We start from the raw sequence: 21,469 nt of genomic DNA, 5'->3' as shown, positions 1-21,469 counted from the left end.
GCCGCGATAAGTCAGTTTCTGCGGAAAAGTATCGTGAGTGACGTCATTTCACCATACGAAAAGTTTCCTCCGTATTCAATTCCAAAAACTTTTCGCCGGTGCGGAAACTCAATGCATTGGAATCGGTGAAAAAGATTCGCCTATGAATAGCAGTCGAAAAAAAGTGCAGATTTGCGGTTTTGGGGTGCCTACTTCAGGAGACCCCCCTGCACCCTTGGGACAGTCCCCCAAAGATAAACTGTGCCAAAAAAAACCAACAAAACTTTTTTTTAGAACTTGTTTCATACACCTAAACCTTCCTCGACAAATGCTCAATAGAATAGAGAAAACTGCATCAAAATCCGTCCAGTGGTTCTCAAGATTAGCCCTGACAGACAGACAGACGCCTGCCAGGGACTTTAGTTTATACTATGTATAGAAGATTGAAAGAAAAAAAAAAAAAAAAACTTTTTTTTGTTGTTGTTGAAAGTTCAGGTTTCCAGCCCAGTGTGTATGTATGAACCTGCAAAACCCATTCATGCAGGTCTGCAAAACCCATTCATGCAGGTCTAAACTAAGCTATACACCTTTGTCTATATAGGTGCTAGATATTATGTATTGGAGTAATGGATTGAAGGACAACTGTAATAAGAGTTAGGCCAGTCTTGTACTGGGGTTCCAATGATTCCTGTATAGTTAAATATAGGGATCAATCCAATTAGCCGCGAGTTAATTTGGGAACAGTATAAGTGCGGATGTATGCCACACTTACTGTACCTCCATAGGGCTGTGTACAAAGATTTTTGAGTCCGGGGTGAGATCGGGCGAGTTGCTGTGTCGTTGCCGGCGTTTCTATGTCATTGCAACGGCAACTTGCCCTCTTCATGGATAATTGGAATGACCCCCACAGTGTTCCAAACAATTATGTAGAAAAATACACATGAAAAGATCAATTACTTACAATATTGTCCCGGAGAAAGGCAGCTGAAATGCATTGGCTGTCACACGGAGTATTTGCATTATTTATGAAGTTATATTACACAGCGCTTTACAGAGAATATTTCAGTCATTCAGATCAGTCCCTTCCCTAGTGGAACTATGTATTCCCTATTACATAGACACACATGTGAAACGAAAAGTTGTTTTCTTATTTAACCTACAAATTTGTTTTTGGTGTGTGAATGAAAACACAGCAGCCGGAGGAAACCTGCACAAACAAGGGGAGAACATACAAACGCCACACCTTTAGTGGCTTGCTCAGGAATTGAACTCATGACCTCAGGGCTGCAAAGCAGCAATGCTATCCACTAGGCCAATAGTGCTGCCCCAAACCATGAATTAATATATGCATGCCACAAGGCTTACTAAGCAGCTACATAAGAGTCTTAGGTTCACCCTCATCACTTGACGTGTTCAACTGTTCTGTAACCCCAGGTGGCAGTGTGCCATTGTTCTATAACCCCAAGTAGCAATGTGCCATTGTTCTGTGACTCCAGGTGGCAGTGCGCCATTATTCTGTGACCCCAAGTGGCAATGTGCCATTGTTCTGTGACTCCAGGTGGCAATGTGCCATTGTTCTGTGACTCCAGGTGGCAGTGCGCCATTATTCTGTGACCCCAAGTGGCAATGTACCATTGTTCTGTGACCTCAGGTGGCAATGTGCCATTGTTCTGTGACCTCAGGTGGCAGTGTGCCATTGTTCAGTGACCCCAGGTGGCAGTGTGCCATTGTTTAGTTTACCCTTTGGTAACCAAGAAACAATATTCTGTGACTTCACCACTCGTGAACCCAACACACAATTTGCACACCTCTGGACTAGAGCAAAGTTAATTGTAAAGTAAAATAAAAACACACTTTCACAAAACACAAATCATTTCTTTAGACAGAACTAGCCAACCATGTTGGTCTTGTTACACTAGTGTGTCAGTGCCTGTTGCATTCAAATTAAATTGGTTATTTCCAGCAAGTCCTCAATGCGCAAACAAAGGATCTGAGATGGTGAGGGGTGCAGGTACAAAATGCCTCCCTTGGGAGCAATGCTGTGTTGAATGGGGCGACCACAGTTCAGGCACCATTTGTGTATATCTAAGCTAGGGCCTGTGCCCCCAAACGAGCGGCTACACCATGCAGAAGAGTCTTCTCGGCAACCATGTACACAAGGACCATGCAATTTTCATGCATCAAAAGTTGCACAGGAACGCAAAGCATTGCTTTGATTGACTTATGCATAGAGATATTTGTTATTCATTTTGATAAGACAGAATCTTTAACATTCTCCACACATATAACACAGTAATATTTGCACTGACAACTACTGCTGCAACACATCTATAAAAGCTAAATATAATCTGCTCTCTTGGGAGAGGGACACTTCAGTAGCGAATATTCAACACAGAGATTTGTGCACATTCTAATTGCCTTTAATTTACAACGTATTATGTCTTAATGCTGCAGCTATTTTTTACTCTTTAAGTACTCAAGTGACTACATTACATTATTTTTTCTGTCTATCAGACACTCATCAATTTTCTGTTATAGCACAAGATTTACTTTTTTTTTTTACATTAATAGAATGAAAGCAAATATGTGGAAAAAGAGAAAACTACATGTACCACTTACTTTTACTGTAATAATCCTGGCCATGTCTTCACATAATCCATCCTTCTCTGTGTGTTCACATTCAAAGATCTCTGCATAATCCTCTAACAACTCTGCCATGATCTTGTTGCATATCTCCTGCTCCTTTATGCCCTCAAAGCCAGGGGCCACACTATAAAGAGAGAAGCCAAATTAGTTCCCCTGTCACAGTCTCTGTAGTCTAGATCCCCATAGTGTAATCTCTCCAGATATAGCTACAAATTCTGCAATGAAAGAGTATGTTTTTTAAACAGTTCAGCTCACATGCAATACAGGTTGAGTCTCCCATATCCAAAATGCTTGGGACCAGAGGAATATAGCTGAAATCTCAGCACTGCCCACAACTTGCAGGCTATTACATTCACCCACAGTATTCCCTGACCTATTTTACAATCCCCTTTCACAATTCTAGAAACAGGGGAGCCCCATGTGTGCAGCTGCCACAACGTTCCAGCAGCCAGTAATATTGCAGTAATTGGTAACGAACTCACAGAAGCATTAAATTATCCACAAAAAGAAAAAAAAAAAAAAACTTTAAAAGCAAAATGGTAAATTATAAAATATATAGAGAGATTATCAACTGCACCGGAATTATACAAGCAATTATATCAAATTAGAAACCGTTGTAATTCCTACACCGTTCACCTGATTTGGATGTAATTACCCTCAAATTAAATCTGAAAGTCTGCAGTTAAAGCACATCTTGTTTGTTTCATTTCAAAGCCATTGTGGTGGTGAATAGAGGCCAAAATATGAAAATTCTGTCAATGTCCCAATATTTATGCACCTGACTGTAGATGGCCGAGAACAATAAATATTGGCCCCTACATACAACAAGGAATGATGATTTCTCTCATTGCTAAACCCAAATCTCTCTTCTAAATTGGTTACACATGCAGGGGGCTCACATCAGGGCATCAGTGTGTACAAGACTTTTTATTGTTTTTAACTCAGAGATGTCTATGTCACCACTTTTAAACTTCTCTCACACAAACAAAATAAAATCACGTATTGTGCAAGTCCATCTGTATATATTCCTGCTGAGTGTATAAAAAGCAGGTATAATTCTGTCCATGTATTTATCAGGACTCCACGCATTGAATTGTAATGCTGGAAATGTCAAACAATTCTCTCACATAGAGATGCACAGTACATAGGTGTCTCTTTGTATAAAACAAAGTTCAGATATCGAACTTGTTCTTTTAATAATCTTTCAATCAACACCACTTAATCGTGAATGACTTGTTCTGATGTCAGAATAACTACAAAGAGGTGACATTACTTCAGGTCATAGACAAGTACTGTCAGGGGCCTATTAAGAGAGGAGGGGATCCGTGTGCCTACCCTCCCCGGGGCCCCCTCCTCTCTCCCCGGCTGCCGTCAGCGCACTGACCACAGCAGTAGACTCTGGGCGCCCAGAGTCTACTGCACATGTGCAGGTCACCGGGAACATGGCGGGCAATTTCCCTACTGAGCATGCACAAAGTGCCGGGAAAATGGGCATGCCGCCCATTTTCCAGGCATTTTGTGCAGCGCTGCTACAGCCGATGCAGGACTTTGGAGAGGTAAGCATTAAAAAATATTTGGTGACACCGTACACCCTGCACCCATTATAGATACCAGGATCATTTGCATCAAAGGCATAAGAGCTGCACATCATCCATCATAATCCGAGCCAGATTAAGGTCTGTGGGTGCACCTGGGCACCAAACTTTTGAGAACCCCGATTATACAAATACTAGTTAGCAGCCAGTCAAAATGACAGGACATTGTCGCACCCTTGAAAAAGTCCTATTTGAGCGCTTAAATGGGTCACTTTTTGGTAATTTCTGCTCACTAGCTCGGGGGCTGCAATCAGAAATGTCAGTGCCGGCGGCAACTGCGAGTAGAAATGGCACATACCCTCCAACATTTCACAGTAAAAAAAACAAACCTGTACAGGGGGCGTGGCCACGCAGACTGTACACTGAGGGCTGGAGGCAGCTGGCACTGGCTGGTTACTGTTAAAGTGTGCATTTTGAAGTTCATCTCTATGGCTTGCACCCTGCCCCCAGTGATATATAGAGAGGAACTTCAAAGTGCACACTAACAGTACATTGCCAGCGCCAGCTGCCTCACTATACACAGAGCCTGTAGACAGCCACGGAAGGATGGGTCCTTTTTGAGCTGCAGCTGGTAACACGGAAGGCATATACGTGTTCCCCCGAGTGCCGGTATTTTACATTGTGGGGACAACTATGATTTTGTATCTGCATGAGCTGAGTGGGAGCAATATCTATTACTGACGCATTGGCAACAAGAACAGCGACAGATAAACTTGAAATATCTTTTTTTTCTGGCACACACATTTGTACATCTGATCACATGGTCATTTTGAGTGGAGTTGCACATTAACCACCGGTTACCTTGTTGTATAGAAATATTGCACTATTGTTATTTTATCTTTTATACAGATGTGTTCTCATACATCTAGCCTCAATACGCCACTCAGCGCGATATGCCTGGCGTGAGTGAGCCGCCAGGTCCGGGATACTCTGCTGACATTGGGTGTCTTTTTTGCCGAAAATATGTCTAGGTCGCAATGCGATGTGACTAGGACGCACCAGCAGATTGTGCCGATTCATTAGTGTGACTGCAGCAAACATGTATAAGTATAGAGTTAAAACTGTCTGAGACCAGTTGAAGCTGTTTACCATTTGAGAAAGAACAGCTCCAAACAATGACGTCTCAACTTCTATACAGATATGCCTAAATATAGCATATATAGGGTACGCATATAAAGTTTAAACATATAGAAACTTTATTGTTATTGATTTATCAATATATTACACTATTATGTGCTTGTTTCCTCTTCATTGTTTTATAGATCTCAATATCAGATCCAACTATTCAGTTCATTGAGGTACAAAATCAGATCGGGAAGTTTTTTTATTTTTATTGTTTTATTGCATCACATGATTGGTGTTCAATTTTTTCTGTGGTGCTAGATTTTATCTACAGAATATAAGCTGTTATAACCACATAATTATCTCTCAAAATATAAATGTGAATGTGTAATCTGGTATTGTGGCTTTGGAATATGATTTGACAGTCCAGCTATCACCTTTATATGTCCCCATTACAAATAGCAAACCTGAATATAGCATATTGCCTTTTGTCTAATACATTTACCATACTTACTTACTACTCCCGAATTTCCAGGTAGTCCCCCGGGCCTCGGAAGCATGGCTGGTCGTCCCAGTAAAATGGGCAGGACAGGGAGGATAAAGAAATGTATTGCGTCTATGTGGAAGGGATAGAGTCTATGTGATGCAATTCTATGACAATCACAGCATTGGTCAGCAGGAATGACATACACTACTATCAGAGAATTAAAAATCATTGGATAATAACAATTATCAGAGCCGTAACTAGACTCTTTGGTGCCCTGTGCCAGAGAGAGCATTCGGCGCCCCCCCCCCCCCTCCCCACACATTTTTCAAATAGGGACATAAGATAGTGCACCCGAAAAAGGGCCATGGCCTCATGGGGAAGAGATAGGGGAGGCCAGGAGATGCAGGGGATGACAGAAGAGGTAGCTACAAGTAAGAATGATAATAAATAGGAAAATTGACAGACCCAAACAGCACCCCCTGCCCTGCGGTGCCCCGTGCCATGGCACAGGTCGCACTACCCTAGTTACGGCCCTGACAATTATACATGTTGCATGACACTGGATGAATACAAATCAATAAATAGGGAATATGTAACGTTTCAAATGATCCATAGTACATATACTTACATAATCGTTACTCTGGGTACACACTATGCGATATATCGTTTCTACAGTCGACGAACGATATATCGATAAGTGCTTCGGTTAGTGTGTACTCATATCTGTAAACTACATTGTTCACAGATATGTCATATGTCGTGCAGCACATCAGATGCAACATATCTTGCAAGTGTGTATGGGCGACCCACTGACCGACCACTTACATTGGCCACAGTAACAGCCGACACCAGCATCACAACTGGGTGGCCAAATTTAAATGCTTGCCTAGTCGTTATGTCTGGTCAGACATATTGAGCAGCTGATTGCTAAATGTGTATAGTTTACCAATTCAGCCACTCAGTCTGAGTGACGGTGGGTAGCTCAGGTGTGTACCCAGTATTAGTTTTTTTGGGCTCCCATACCAAAATAAAGACCAACACATTTTTCAAGTACATTGTTCTTCACAAGTGTGTATTCAATAGCAATTACAATTAATTCCCTCTCTTCCAAAGTTGTTAAACATGTGAAGTACCATACAGCTTTGTTCTTTAATACACAATAGATTGTCCATCTTTAGCACAAATTACAATACTACAGTATTATTTTATTATTTGTTTATTAGACATCCAAGTACGATACATTTTTTATAGTTTGTGTATTCCATGGGGTAAATTTACTAAAGTGAGAGTTTTTAGAAGTGGATATTCTAGCTATTATGTTCTAGGGGTTGGGTATCCCGGCTGTCGGGATGCAGCTGGTCAGAATACTGACACCCATAGGAAGTCACGGTGAGTATTTTTCTAACCCCTACCCTAACCCACCCTCCCCGATGCCTAACCCTAACCTCCCCCCTAGTGCCTAAACCTAACCTCCCCCTCCTTGCACCCTAATCCTAACCCTCCCTCCCCGGTGCCTAACACTCTCCCTTCCCCTAATGCCTAACCCTAACCTCTACCTAACACCCCGATACTTACCTTTTGGATGCTCGCGGTTGGGATACTGGTGCCAGGATCGCGACCTATCGGGATTTCGGCGCCGGTATTCAGACAGTCGGCATCCCATCTTCTAGAAGGTGCTAGTTAAATGTTAAGTAGAATCTGAGTGGTTGCTATAGGCAACATCTCCACTTCTAAAAACTCTCACTTTAGTAACTATACCCCCAAGAGTTTGTACACAAGTATAAAATGTTTGTTAATTACCTTCTGTAAAGGGAGTGTGTTACATTTGAGAACAGAAGTTAATAAATTGGGTTTACATTTCCACAACCGTGAGAGCTGCCTGTAAAAGTGTAAATGCCTCTGTTCACATGACGATGATCTGAACTTTGAGAGGTACCTATATAGAAGCACAGTTACTGGCTGTAGCATACTGCAAGGAAGCACTAAACAAATATACAATAGGGGACCATGAGTCATGGACATTAACCTCACACTAATGTTACCTGATAGTTTAGTTTGACAAAGTGTGTTTTGATAACAAGGTTGATTATACAAGATATAATGATAAAAAATATGAATTGTTTATCAGGCATATCAGTCACGCAAAGCACACTGATTGCTTCACCTTTACTGCACAGTTACTACATACTACAGGTAATAAAATAAACCAGGCCAATACACACATACAAACCACTTGATTGATGGGAATTTAGAAGCCCATTAATAAACATGATAGTGTAACAGTGGCCAAGCTATGGGAACGCTGCAGGATAGAAAAAACAGGTAGCTCAGAAAAAGCAGCAGCAGAAATGAATACCTAGTCCAGGGTGCAATGATAATACTGAAAAATAGCATTAGTAGTTTAATTGCCATGTTCCAGAAGCTATATTAACCCCTTAATAACCAATACATTGAAAACCTTAATGCCATGTTAACAAGATGAGCATATTTCTCCAGGAATAATATTTATTATGTCATCGTATACCCCTGCTGAGTTTTAAATATTTGGAGAACAGATTGGACTTTTATTGGGAGTGTAGTTTAGAAGAGTAAATGTATTTATTTTATGAACATTATGCAGTAAAATCTGAGCATATAGGGGGAAGAGGGGGGACGACAAGAAAAGACACTTACCATGATTCTCCCCATAGGTACTTTTAAGCCAAAAGAGCAACTCAAAAAACTTAAAAGACCTAATTATCAAACTTTTTTTTTCAGAAAAACATAAAATTATATAGAAACTGCAGTTCCTGTATAATTTAATGAGTTGTTGCCATGTACTAATGAGTTGTTGCTATGTACTACTACTTAGAAGGCTAATTAGCGCTGCAGACCGCAGATTAATGGGGACTCCGAACTGACACCATAATGTACCAAACTCTGATTAGCAAAGAGTTTGGCCCTTTTAGTTCACACCATCTCTAGATGGTGTAAACTGCTTTAATCCTTTGGAGGCTTTACTTGCAGAAGATATATCTATCCATCCCTATCCTGCAGCTCCTGGCCAGTTTCTGAAATAGACAGATTTCCCCGGAGGAGTCTTACTCACAGGGACAGCGGTTCCGGTCTTTGCAGGTTTGGTTTATTGCATAGGGGAAATACTGTCATTCAAAATATCCACACACAGCGACACAATGTTAATAATGGCCACAGTGCCACAATTATTAATACATAGACCCCTTAATCTCAACATGTACCTGTGTTTTTCTCATGAGTAAGGAACTACCACATATGTGTACTTTCCATGAGCTCTTAAGAAGTTATAGATTCAGGAAGAATCATTTAACTGCTTGTATTGTTTATGTAAGAGATCCTGTATGTAACAGTCATTAACATGGGAGTAAGAGAATAATCAGTGATGGCGAGTGGACAAATCTGGTATGCTGGCATCTTGGTTACAGGTTCTCTCACCACTACCTGTAACTGTAATTTACGCATGCACTACTTTCTCTTTTTTACACTAGACATGCAGAGGGACATGATTGGTTTCCTAGGCACTTCAGTATTTGATCAGATCTTTACTAGTAGATTATTATTTTGCCATATTGCTGCAGGACTGGAGACACATACAGATACACCTATCCTTTTGCGCCATAGTGCGCGATTCCCATGCTGTGTACATTTACCTCAATTTTGCATTTTAGTTCATATATAGGTAATTAGGATTAGTTTTTTGTGGCAAAGGAGTTAGTATAAAGTCGCAGACAAAGTATTACGGTGCACGGCTCAGGTCACTAGTATCAGACCTGTCTTTTGCCTTTTTGCACAGCCGGCATACTTTTGCGTCTTACTTTGCTTATACCAGGTCCAACCTCTGTCCTCAAGAGCTACTAACAGTTAACATTTTCTAGACCACCCAGCTGGTGCACAGGTGTATTCATTACTCACTAACACATTTGAAAAGATCCACAGGTGGAGCTAATTATTTCACTTGTGATTCTGTGAGGAGACCTGGAAAAGATTCCCTGTTGGTAGCTCTCGAGATCCAGGGTTGGCTACCCCTGGCTTATACTATACTAGGTATTTAGGATTAGTATTTTTGTAGCAAAGGAATTGGTATAAAGTCAGAGATTGAGCATATCGATGCATGGCACGGGACACTAGTATCGGACTTGTCTTTGCCTTTTTACCCTACATTGTGTATTTTCCTTAGTTTTGGTACTATGGGCCTGATTCAGAACCGGACGCTCTGACCAGAGCGCTCGCTCTGAATCAGGGCCCTCCTACCTAAACTTGCAGCGGCCTCTTGGACGCTCGCATAGCTGTGGGTTACCACCCACAGCTTATGCGAGCGTCCATGATGATGGTCGCGATGGTCAAGACCATCGCGACCATCGGGCTTGCGACGAGACCCTGCGGTAGGGTCTTGCTGCCGCAAGCCCTGGAGTGATTTTGGCTCTATCAGAGCCAAAATCACTCCCACTGACATCACTAGTGATGGGAACGCCTCCGTCTGGCAGCCACGCCCCCGGCACGCCCACCAAAGGGGGCGTGCTGTCACTCACCATCGACAGCACGCCCCCTTTGGTGCGAGACCCGGAGCGACAACTTGGCTGTCGCTATCCGGTCTCGCGCATGCGCATGACTGAGCTCCCTCCGTCGTGCGCATGCACATTTGGGTACCATCGACCCGCTTGCGAGCGTCCTGCGCTCGCAAGCGGGTCTGAATGAGACCCTATGTCTGCTATTGTGCTAATTTTTACCACAAATTTGGTATTTAGGATTAGCATTTTGGTGCGGTTAAGTCACAAAATACGTGGTGCACTAAAGAGGCTATTTGGTGTGATTTAAAGATACGTTATGTGGACATATCTGTAGATGACATTGCTAAGATTCACTAGCAACCCCAATTCAGAAGTTCCGATTACACCACATAGCATTCATATTGGATTACTGATTGTGTGCTTGGGGGCTGAATCAAATGGTTCCCAATAACGTTGCTGGAGCCAGAGCCTGTTCATGACCAAATGGCAATATGTAGTTAGTCCGGAGTGTTTTTCATCTAAATCTATACTCATTTTATTGTTACCAATATATTGTAACTAATGTCAATGGCTCCGAAACCATGTAGCGAACCTAATAGTACAGGGATTCTTCAGTGCGTATAAAGACAATGATACATATGTGATATGTCAGGGAGCAGAGAGGCATAGGAAGGAATACAGCTGGTGTGAGTTGCGCTGTCAGGGAAAAAGGAGGGCAGAATGAGAAAGAGCTTAATGTGTGGTTTAGGGATGGCCATCGAAGGGTCCAACATCGATCGTGCCATCTGTGTTTTACATAGATAGCAGGAAATCATCGAAGGTGCACGATCGATGACCAGCTTCATCACAGTGCTGGCAGAGTCTGGGACACACGGACAGCGAGCCAATCGGGAAACAGGGCAGGAATGTGGGGCATGTCTGGGGCAGAGCAACAGTGCAAGCAGCAGCTGAGAAGCGGGACGCACGTGCAGCAGATCAATTGGGGAAGGGAATGGAGCCATGCAGAGCACATCAGACGTGGAGCTAAGCCCCATACCCACCAGTGCCTGCGAAGATAAAAAAAAATGGATGACCTGTATGCCATGAATGGCGGAAAACCATCAGATCTCAACCATCAACAGCAAAATCATCAATCATCAGTGGCTAACCATCGATGGTCGAAGACAGTCACTAGTGTGATTCATGTCATGGAGAAGAGGAATCACAGTTGGGATCTCAGTAAAAACTATCCTACTGTAGGTTTCCCTAGCACCCTATTGAGTTTTAAAACAATAGAGCATCTCTATATTACCAGAGTGTAAGAACCCCATATTGAAAGAGAAAGGTAGTCCCATTACAAAAGGCCCCAACAGTCAGAAACAGCTGACTGGAATATAGGGACTTAGGCAGTGGAAGATGCTTACAGTGGGATTGGGAAGTGTTATTATGCTATGAAGGGCCTATGGGCCTAATTCAGACCCGCTTGCGAGCACTGAGCGCTCGCAAGCGGGTCGATGTTGGCCCAGTGCGCATGTGCACGATGGAGGCGGTTCCGTCGTGCGCATGCGCGAGATTCGGATAGCGACGGGCAAGCCGTCGCTCCGGGTCTCGCTACAAGGGGGGCGTGCAGTCGATGGTGAGTGACAGCACACCCCCTTTGGTGGTCGTGCCTGCCCAGACGGAGGCGTTCCCATGGGAACACCTACCGTCTGGGGCCGGCCCCGCTGACATCACAAGTGATGTCAGTGGGAGTGCTCTCGGCTCTGATAGAGCCAAAAGCACTCCAGGGCTTGCGGCAACGAGACCCTACCACAAGGGTCTCGTCACCACAAGGGTCTTGACCATCGTGACCATCTTCCTGGCCGCTCGCTATAGCTGTGGGTGGTCACCCACAGCTATACGAGCGGCCAGGAGGCCACTCTAAAAATGAAGAAGGACGGCCCTGATTCAGAGCGAGCACACTGTCAGAGCGTCCGGCTCTGCATCAGGGCCTATGTGTGCAGCTGTACTGTAAAACAAATCCCTGGTGAAGTACCATAAAGTATTGCTGAGAAGAGGAGTCACCCCCATTGTGTAGTGAAGACAATATATAGGGCCAGATTCCATAAGATGTAAACTGCCACCAGCATTTAACAGCCTCCATACATGTCCAAGGAGAGTCACTCTGACTGATTAGGGGGTGAATAGTATAGGTGCGTTGAGCTGTTTTTTCAACTCTGTTACACCTCAGAGACTGTTTGTACCAAGCATGTGAGCTGGAGGAGCTATTGTAGATTTGCATATTCTATCCTTTGTCATATAAAGGGGCCTATCCATTAGCAGATCTTTCTCGACAATGAAAGACAAGATTTATCCCTTGAAAATTCCTGGGGCTGCGGTGACAGATATCTGTCATGTACATGACAGATTTTTCAAATGACGAACGACATTGCATGACATCATTCAGGGAGTGGATGTTTCTATTAATTTTCATTAAAAATATCGTTCGTCGTTTACCGCTTATAAACTGACAGATATTTCTAATATCTGTCAGCGATAAGCGATAATTGACCAACATGTTGGAGAGAGACGAAAGACACAATTTGTCGGCCGCAGGAGTGCGCATCTGTCATCGTTCAGGGCCTATCCATAGCAGATAAATTGAACGACTGAACGATATATTGTTCATCGTTCAAATTTATCTGATAATGGATAGGCCCCTTATAGCCCAATATTTCTGGTGGAGAAATTTTTTTTAAAAAAAGTTTCCTTTGTGACTAGAGATGGTGTGGCACCAGACTGGAACATTCACACTGCTTACACCCACAAGCTAGAAAGGGCAAATGAAGTGGTGAGAGGAGGTGCACTGCTTACATGGGGGGGTCATTCAGACCCGCTCGCGAGCGGCAGTACGCTCGCAAGCGGGTCGATGTTCCCGACTGCGCATGCGCACGACGGAGGGAGCTCCGTCGTGCGCATGCACGAGACCCGGGGAGCGACGGGCTTTCCATCGCTCCAGGTCTCGCATCAAAGGGGGCGTGCTGTCGATGTTGATTGACAACACGCCCCCTTTGGTGGGCGTGCCTGCCAGACGGAGGCGTTCCCATGGGAACGCCTACCGTCTGAAGCCGGCCCCACTGACATCACTGGTGATGTCAGTGGGAGTGATTTTGGCTCTGATAGAATCACTCTAGGGCTTGTGGCAGGGAGACCCTACCGCAGAGTCTCCGTCGCAAGTCCGATGGTCAAGACCATCGCGACCATCTTTTTGGCCGCTCGCATATGCTGTGGGTGGTCACCCACAGCTATGCGAGCGGCCAGGAGGCCGCTCCATTTTCATGGAGGAGGGCCCTGATTCAGAGCGAGCGCTCTGGTCAGAGCGTTCAGCTCTGAATCAGGCCCATAGTGACAAGGGGGTTACAGGTACTTTAGGGAAAAGTTGCTTTATAAGCCTTAATTGCAAAGACCAAGATTTATTAAAAAAAAAATACAGTAAAAGTGACCAAAATCTTACTGGAAACAGCTTGGTCCAAAGACTGTGGCCAGATTGTAGACATTCATTCTGTTTTCCGCATGATGTTGAACCACTTGTGTTAGAAAGTAACAGAGGTACTTCAGCAGGCTGTAATGTGTATCCGGCAATTCTTTTATTAGCTCCTTCAAGCCGTTTTTTCTGTGTGTTTCGCTTTCACTCTCTGTGAAAACAACAAGGAACAGTCTAAGTGACTCCAGAGCAATCCTGTGATCAAACCCACAATATCCTCCGTAAATGTGTGGTAAAATGGTGAGTGACGGTGCTATATGGAATGTTGTACATCACTACAAGATATACATTGGTGCCACAAACACTGATCCCACATCTCCTAACAGCCTCAATTTCAGCAGAACAGTTCACGCTTTTTGGGTACTGTCCCACCCGCAGGCCTCAGTGTTCCCACAGGGGGAAGGGGGGGGTGGGGTAGGTTGTCACGTTCCTTAAATGTCATACTCCTAGGAACATGGCCTAGCAGCCAAAAGGCCACACCCCCTTTTGGACACACATGTCTTCGGCTCTCACGCAAAATCCCGCTATGGCATATTGAAATGTTGGGAGGTGTTTGATTCTTTGAGTTAGATTGCCAGCTCAGGGTGTTGTTATTCATACATACAAGTCCTGCCTAAGTCTGGAATCTTCTTGTGAAGTACTGTGCATGATCTTCTTATCTCGCACATGCCTATTACAGAAAGAAGGGACAACATATACTGGCATACATAAACTTATAGGCTTGCGCATGCCTTGTATGGAGGCTATGGCACCAATGTGTTCTACAGTAACTTATGCATACAAAGATAACAGCGAAGGTTATTTCGAATTCTGTAAAGGTGGGCACTATTCTTAGAATCTCTCGTGGAGAACTAATAAATTGTGGCGGTATACCATTCTGCATCACTGCAGGTTGCGGCAATACAGATAAGTGCCACTACGAAAATAGGGTTAATGATAAATAGAGCCCATAGTGTGAATAGCTTAAAAATTACATTAATAAGGTATGTTCTACCTGATTGCAGTGTTGTGACAATCTATGTATTCTCTGTGACAAGTATTTTAAAAATAGTCAAATTAAATTCAAAACCATTAACATTTAGGTAAGTTTGTTAAAGGCACAGATTTAATGTAACTATTTTTGTTTTATCTTATGTTTTATTGACTGTTTTGAATGCAATACAACAAACTAATCAGATAACTCACTCTGGTTTCAGATACAACAGTTACAAATATTTAGTATATTTTAAGAATTACTCTGGGTTGCACCTAAACTTCGATGACTTCAGTCTGGTAACTTCCCCGCCATAATAGCTGGGAGTTATTTATTATTATGACTAATTCATGTAAATACATACATTTTTCAGTGCTGTACAGAGAATATTTATCATCCATATCAGTCCCCGCCTCATCTGAGCTTGCAATCTAAATTCTCTAACACACAAGCACACACATTAGGGAACATTTTATTTAGCAGCCAATTGACACCTGTATGTTGTTGGAGTATGGAAAGGAAACTAGAGAACAGGGATGAATCCTACACAAGCAAGAGTAGAACATTCAAACACCACACAAATAAGGCCCTAGTCAGGTCTAATGACACTAGTGCTGTGAGGCAGCTATGTTAATCTCTACCACATTAATGAACATTGCTGACTGTCTTGCTCTTTTAAATATATGTTTTACGTAGAAAATAAATTACAATTCAACATATCCAATTTACACTTTAATTTAAAGATTGTAGAGAAAGATATGGATAGAAAACTAAATTTAAAAGTTAACACACATGATGTCACTCTTAGTTCATAAAATCTGGACTGATTGCTTAATGAGGGGTTTTGAAAAACGCCAGACTAAAAAGAGCCACTGAGTCTGTGCAAACACTTTAAAAAGCTGAGCCTGAAGGTTAGACTTCAACCAGCAGCCTTTCCTGGCCCCGCAGAAAGTTGTATTCTGGAACAAATACTCTGAATAGAGTAACTTCTGTTCTGCACTTCAGGCACAGCTTCTTCCAACATTAAAGTCCATTCACTGGACATCAGGGCCAGCAGACTGCCTGTCAGTGAATTGCATGATGAGATACTGCATGCTAAATAAGACAGCAGCTCTCCTGTTGGCATATTCTTCAGTGGAAAATTCATATAAACAACTTTTACTATCTGTAATAGCACAATATACAGTACATAGAGCTGCACATCTGGGTAGAGTGATGTAGAAATACAAGAAAGTTAAGGAGCGTACACACAAGACCATTCGCTCCATGAGCGATATCGTCTAGTGTGTCCCCGGCAGGAGTGAGCTCAATGTTGTTAACGATCAACTAGTTGGCTGGTTGGACAGAAAATCTTGAGACAAGTTTTTTAAATGTTTGATGTAAACAGTTTGTTCAAACAACAGTATTTGTCCATTTTCCGGTGTTTGGGAGCAAATTGCTGATTGTCATTTGCTTTCATACCTTACCAGATTTTCATTCCAACCAATCAACTAGTTGTATGGTTGGACAGAAAATCTTTAGGTGTGTACCCTAACATCCTTAAGAGCGACTCCTGATCACAAATGCATGCTTGGTGACCATGATCTGCTTACTATTTATATTACTTCTGTACTCATATTTATATTGTATTCTCATTGTAATTTGTGTCATGATCTCCCCATTGTGAATCGCTTCATAATATGTCAGCGTATAAATAATAATAGCATTGAGAACTGGGATCAGGTGTAAATTCTGCACATAAGCACATTTGCTCTAAGCTCTAAATCAGCTCCGAAATATACATTAGGTATAAACTTTACAGAGTAGTAATGGCATTACCAAGAGTATCCACTAACCACCACATCCAAAAAAAATAGAACAGCGCTTTTAAGAGAACATACAAAAATAAATGTGTCTGTGGCTAAAATTAAACATCAATTTATTATCAATGTAGAGGTAGAAAACATAAAAAAATACAATAGCAACGGTGCAGCCATAAAACAAACACTTAATGTAAACACAGACATGGCATTATATTTCTTTAAATGTAGATACAATAAGTTATATCAGCTTTTGAACAATGGATCAAAAACTGACTAATAGGTGTATGTCTATTTATATGGTAATACACTTAATAGTTATACAAATTGATGAATAGTATGCCAAACCTAGCAGATAGAGCTCTTCAATGCACAGTGGGGGCAGGGTGTGTTGAGGTTTTACTCATGCATTAGTTTCAAATATTAATTTTGCATTTCTCCATTAAGCAGAGGTTATTATTTTTGCTGTACCCAGCCTCTGGCATTTTAGAACAAATGAATTGCAAACACGTTAATTCTAATCTTTCTTATACTTTGAAAAGTGTTAAAACGCAAAAAATGTAGAATTCATGAAAACAGTAATGGAATGAAGGGCAAGTAAAATGCAGATGGCTATGGTGACACTAGACACAAAGATTTCTTAGGTCTGATCCACTTATGTGCATATTACAAATATTAAAATTGAATGAAAATGAAAAAAGGCATTTTTTTCATAAACAAAATAACAGTGTACTGTAGATAGATTAACTTACTTTGCTGCCCCCTAATGGTTGTTTCACAGAAGGGAAACAATCAGTAAGCAGGAATTTGCAAAGATAGGGCTCGATTCTATTCAGCGCGATGTAAATAGCCCCGGGAGTGAGCTCCCGGAGCTATTCAATACACCGCGCTGACAAGTCCGACTAATGATTTCTTCTCTCATCCCTCCAGGGATGAGAGAAGAAATCCGACAAAAGTCCCGGCGCGAGGCTGTTTTCTGCCTCCCGGAGCTATACAATTGCTCGCGCCGGGAAGTTAGGTCGGGGAATGCCCGTTATCGTGCCTAAACACCCTGTTTAAGGCGCGATAACGAGCCTTCCCCGACCTAACAGCGCGATGAATTGAATAGCTCCGGGAGCTATCTCCCGGCGCTATTTACATCGCGCTGAATTGAATCGTGCCCATAGAGCCACATTCACAGTTATTAGTAAACCAGGCTAGAAGGTGCAATTTTGGCCACACAATGCTGCTCTGTCTGGGGGGTGGGGCAAATTTAAACCATGCAGACAGACTTAGGGGGGTATTTATCATAGCTGGGAGAGAGATAAAATTGTAACAAATAAATTACCAACCAACCAATCAGCTCCTAACTATCATATTTCAAACACAGCCTGCAAAATGTAAAGTGGAAGCTGATTGGTTAGTACTTTTTCTCTCACAATGAAATCTCTCGCCCAGCTTTGATAAATACCCCCCCCAGAGTTGGAAAGTGTACACAATATAGAAGTAAAGCTGCCCAATATTTGCATGCTATAGGAGGCGGCAGCGTTTTCCGGGATCCAGTCGATCAGTCGAATACATATACATCGACAGTGGAAAGATCGACAACAGTAGATCGACAAACATTACATTGACAGGTTTTATATGTAGACAATAGGAACATCAGCATTGGCAAAAGATCGACAAAGTAATGATCAACAACGACAATAGATTGACCATACAAAGACCGACAAATGCTAGCTCGACACAACTAGCGTTCAAAAATATAAGAGATCGAAATTAAAACTAATAGACAGTCAATCGACAAGTCATTTTTTTTAATTTGTCTAACAAGTATTGCGACAATATAAATGCAGACAAATTATACATAGATGGTGAGAAAACTGACTATAAAAACATAGACAAAGAAATATGATTGAAAAATAGATAATAGACAAACATAAGATCGAAAGCACTTATTAGACAAAGAAAACTATTGACACCAGAAACAATTGACAGGAGAAACTCAGACAATGTATCGACAATAAATAGTTATACATGTAATATATCAACATATAATATATCGACAATAAAGAGGTAGATATGTAACACATCTACAATAAAAAGGTAGACATGTAATACATCAACAATAAAAAGTTAGACATGTAATGCATTGACAGTTATATGTATACTTCTAAACCAGGGGTGGGGAACCTTTTTTCTGCCAAGGGCCATTTTGATTTTTAGAAAATCATTAGGGGGGCCATACAAAATTATTAACTTAAAATTTGCCTCCTATATTTGGTTAAAAACGTTATTAACTCACCCTTAATGCGATGGCTGTAAGTAACTGCTTCTCTTTGGTATGTTGCCAGGCAGTGTCTGAAGGGGCAGTCCCTATGGATGTGTGACAGGCAGATTGATAAGGCAGCCCTGGGGTCCTCTCAGTCCTAACCAGCCTGCTGACAGCACTGACTGTACACACCCCCTGCTGTACCACCACTGCCTGCTTGCCCGCGCTGTTAGGGTGAGACCCTGCACGTCTCTGCACTAACCAGCTCAACGGCAGCCATATGGCAGCCCTGATTCCCCCCCCCCCCCTTGTGCGCTGCCTGCCTGTCGCCGCTGATGCGGAGAGAGCCCTCCGCAGTCAATGACAACCCTGACACCCTGATCCCCCCCCCTGTGCTACCTGCCGCTGCTGATGGGGAGAGAGCCCCTGCACTAATCTGCCCGATGACAGCCCTGACACCCTCCACCGCTGCGCTACCTCCCGCCGCTGATAGCTGATGACAGCCCTGACACACACACCCTGCCCCCGCTGTGCTACCTGTTGCCGCTGATAGTGCAGCCGGGGGAAGGGGTATGTCAGGGCTGTCATTGGCTACCAGCCGCCAATGACAATCCTGACATCCCCGCTGCGCTACCTGCCGCCGCTGACGGCCACTACACTACGCTGATTCTGCTGCTGCCGCTGACAGCCAGCCGGGCCGGATGATTTCACCTTCATTTCATTCTCCCCCCAATCACCCTGTTATACAGGGCTGTCTAAATGTACAAAAGTCTATCCCTCACATCCCTATACACCCCGCTAGTCCTAGCTGTCTAAATCTATACTGGGCACCCTACACCCCCCCTAATAGACACCACCCTCCCATCCAGCCCAGCTAATGAATGCCACCTCTTTCCTACCCCCAGCACTTGCCTAACCCTAAACCCCTCCTTGACACTCAGTATTGCCCCAGCTGCTATCTACCCTTATCCCCGTCCTATACCCAGCACTGCGTGGCCCTAAACCCCTCCTTGACCCTCCAGTACTGTCCCAGCAACTATCTACCCTTATCCCAGTCCTATCCACAGCACTCTGTGCCCCTAAACCCCTCCTTACCCCCCAGTACTGCCCAGCTGCTATCCACCCTTATCCCCCCTCTATCTCTAGCACTGCATGCCGTTAATTCCCTCCTTGCCCCCCAGTACTGCCCCAGCTATCTACCCTTATCCCTGTCCTATCCCCAGCACTGCGTGGCCCTAAACCCCTCCATTTCCTCCAGTACTGTCCCAGCAACTATCTACCCTTATCCCAGTCCTATCTCAGCACTCTGTGCCCTTAAACCCCTCCTTGCCCCCCAGTACTGCCCCAGCTATCTGCCCTTATCCCCGTCTTATCCCCAGCACTATGTCACTAACTCCCTCCTTGCTTCTCAGTACTACCCCAGTTGCTATCTACCCTTATCCCCATCCTATTCCCAACACTGCATGCCCCTAAACCCCTCCTTGCCACCCAGTGCTGCCTCAGCTGTTATTTACCCTTATATCCTACCTACCTCCAGCACTGCATGCCCCTAAACCCCTCTTTTCCCCAGCTATCTACTTATCCCCACTCTCTCCCCAGCACGACATGCCCCTAACTCCCTCCTTGCCCCCCAGTACTGATCCAACTGCTATCTACCCTTAACCCCCTTCCTACCCCAACTGCCACATGCTCTTACCCCCCACTACCCGCTCCCTGCACCAGCTTCTCCATGCCTCAACACCCAGCTCTACCTCAACTGCTGCCTGCCCTTTCCCCCCTCTACCCCAACTGTGACCTGCCCCCAGTACTGTCCCAACTTCTGTCTGCTCTTACCCCCTCCCTACCCCCAGCTATATCCTAACTGCTTTTTGCACTTAACCCCCTTTACCCGAACTGCAGCCTGCCCTCACCCACCTCCCTACCACCAGCAGTGTCTGCCCTTAACCCTCTCTACCCCCAGCTCTATCCCAACTGCATCTTACACTTCTACCTGGCCCCAGTACTGTTCCAACTGCTGCCTGCTCTCACCACTGCACCTATTGGCTATGCGAGATCAAGGCAATGTAATTATAAGCTTTATCTGTACTGCAATATGAGTGACTTTCCATGATGTATGTGTAGGGCATGTGAGTTGGTCTGATGCTATATGGCGAGCTCAAAAGCATAATATGTGATGGGACCCAGAAACTGTGGAGTAGGACCCCAATTTGTTAAAGTGAAGGGTCCCTGGGACCCACAATTTTTTTTAGCTGAGCATGATCATTGACCCATCTAAAATGATGCTATGCTCTGATTTTAAGTTATTAGGGGTAAATTTACTAAGTTCGGTGTTTGGGCGAGATTGCATTCTCGTGCGTGTTTTGCCTGTTTTTCTGACTCGCAAATTTACTAATGCGAAACTCGGGCGAACAAACAGGAAATGAACAGGCAAACGTGCAAATACAAAAATATGTCAAAATACACTTTTCCATAGTAAACAATTGAACTTGCAAATTTACGACGAAAAGTGTTTTCAAAATCCCATGTAAAATTTGCAAACTTGCACCAAAATACACTTTTCAAATAGACTACCTGCTGCAGGATGTTTGCATGCGTTCACAGGTGTTTCAACTTGCAATTAGTGGGAACACAATGATGCTGCTTATAAATGGG

The 21,469-nt window shown here is 43.4% G+C and overlaps 1 protein-coding gene across 7 annotated transcripts in view; it reads right to left on the bottom strand.

Annotated features, from left to right (window-relative positions):
• The window catches only part of FAM13A (family with sequence similarity 13 member A), a 243,391-nt gene that overhangs the window by 174,996 nt on the left and 46,926 nt on the right, over nucleotides 1–21,469 (bottom strand). For all 7 annotated transcript variants that reach the window (XM_088464435.1, XM_088464434.1, XM_088464438.1 and 4 more), the window contains 2 exons: nucleotides 13,765–13,945; nucleotides 2,599–2,749 (listed from right to left, as the gene is read on the bottom strand). In XM_088464435.1, coding sequence (XP_088320561.1) covers nucleotides 2,599–2,749; nucleotides 13,765–13,945 — 332 coding nt within the window. The remainder of the gene's footprint in view (nucleotides 1–2,598; nucleotides 2,750–13,764; nucleotides 13,946–21,469) is intronic.

Source organism: Taudactylus pleione, unplaced genomic scaffold, assembly GCF_031769625.1.
Source record: "Taudactylus pleione unplaced genomic scaffold, aTauple2 ptg000055l, whole genome shotgun sequence".
Classification (NCBI taxonomy): domain Eukaryota; kingdom Metazoa; phylum Chordata; class Amphibia; order Anura; family Myobatrachidae; genus Taudactylus; species Taudactylus pleione.
The sequence above is the reverse complement of the archived record's forward strand: the minus strand, read 5'-3'. Positions and strand labels throughout refer to the sequence as shown.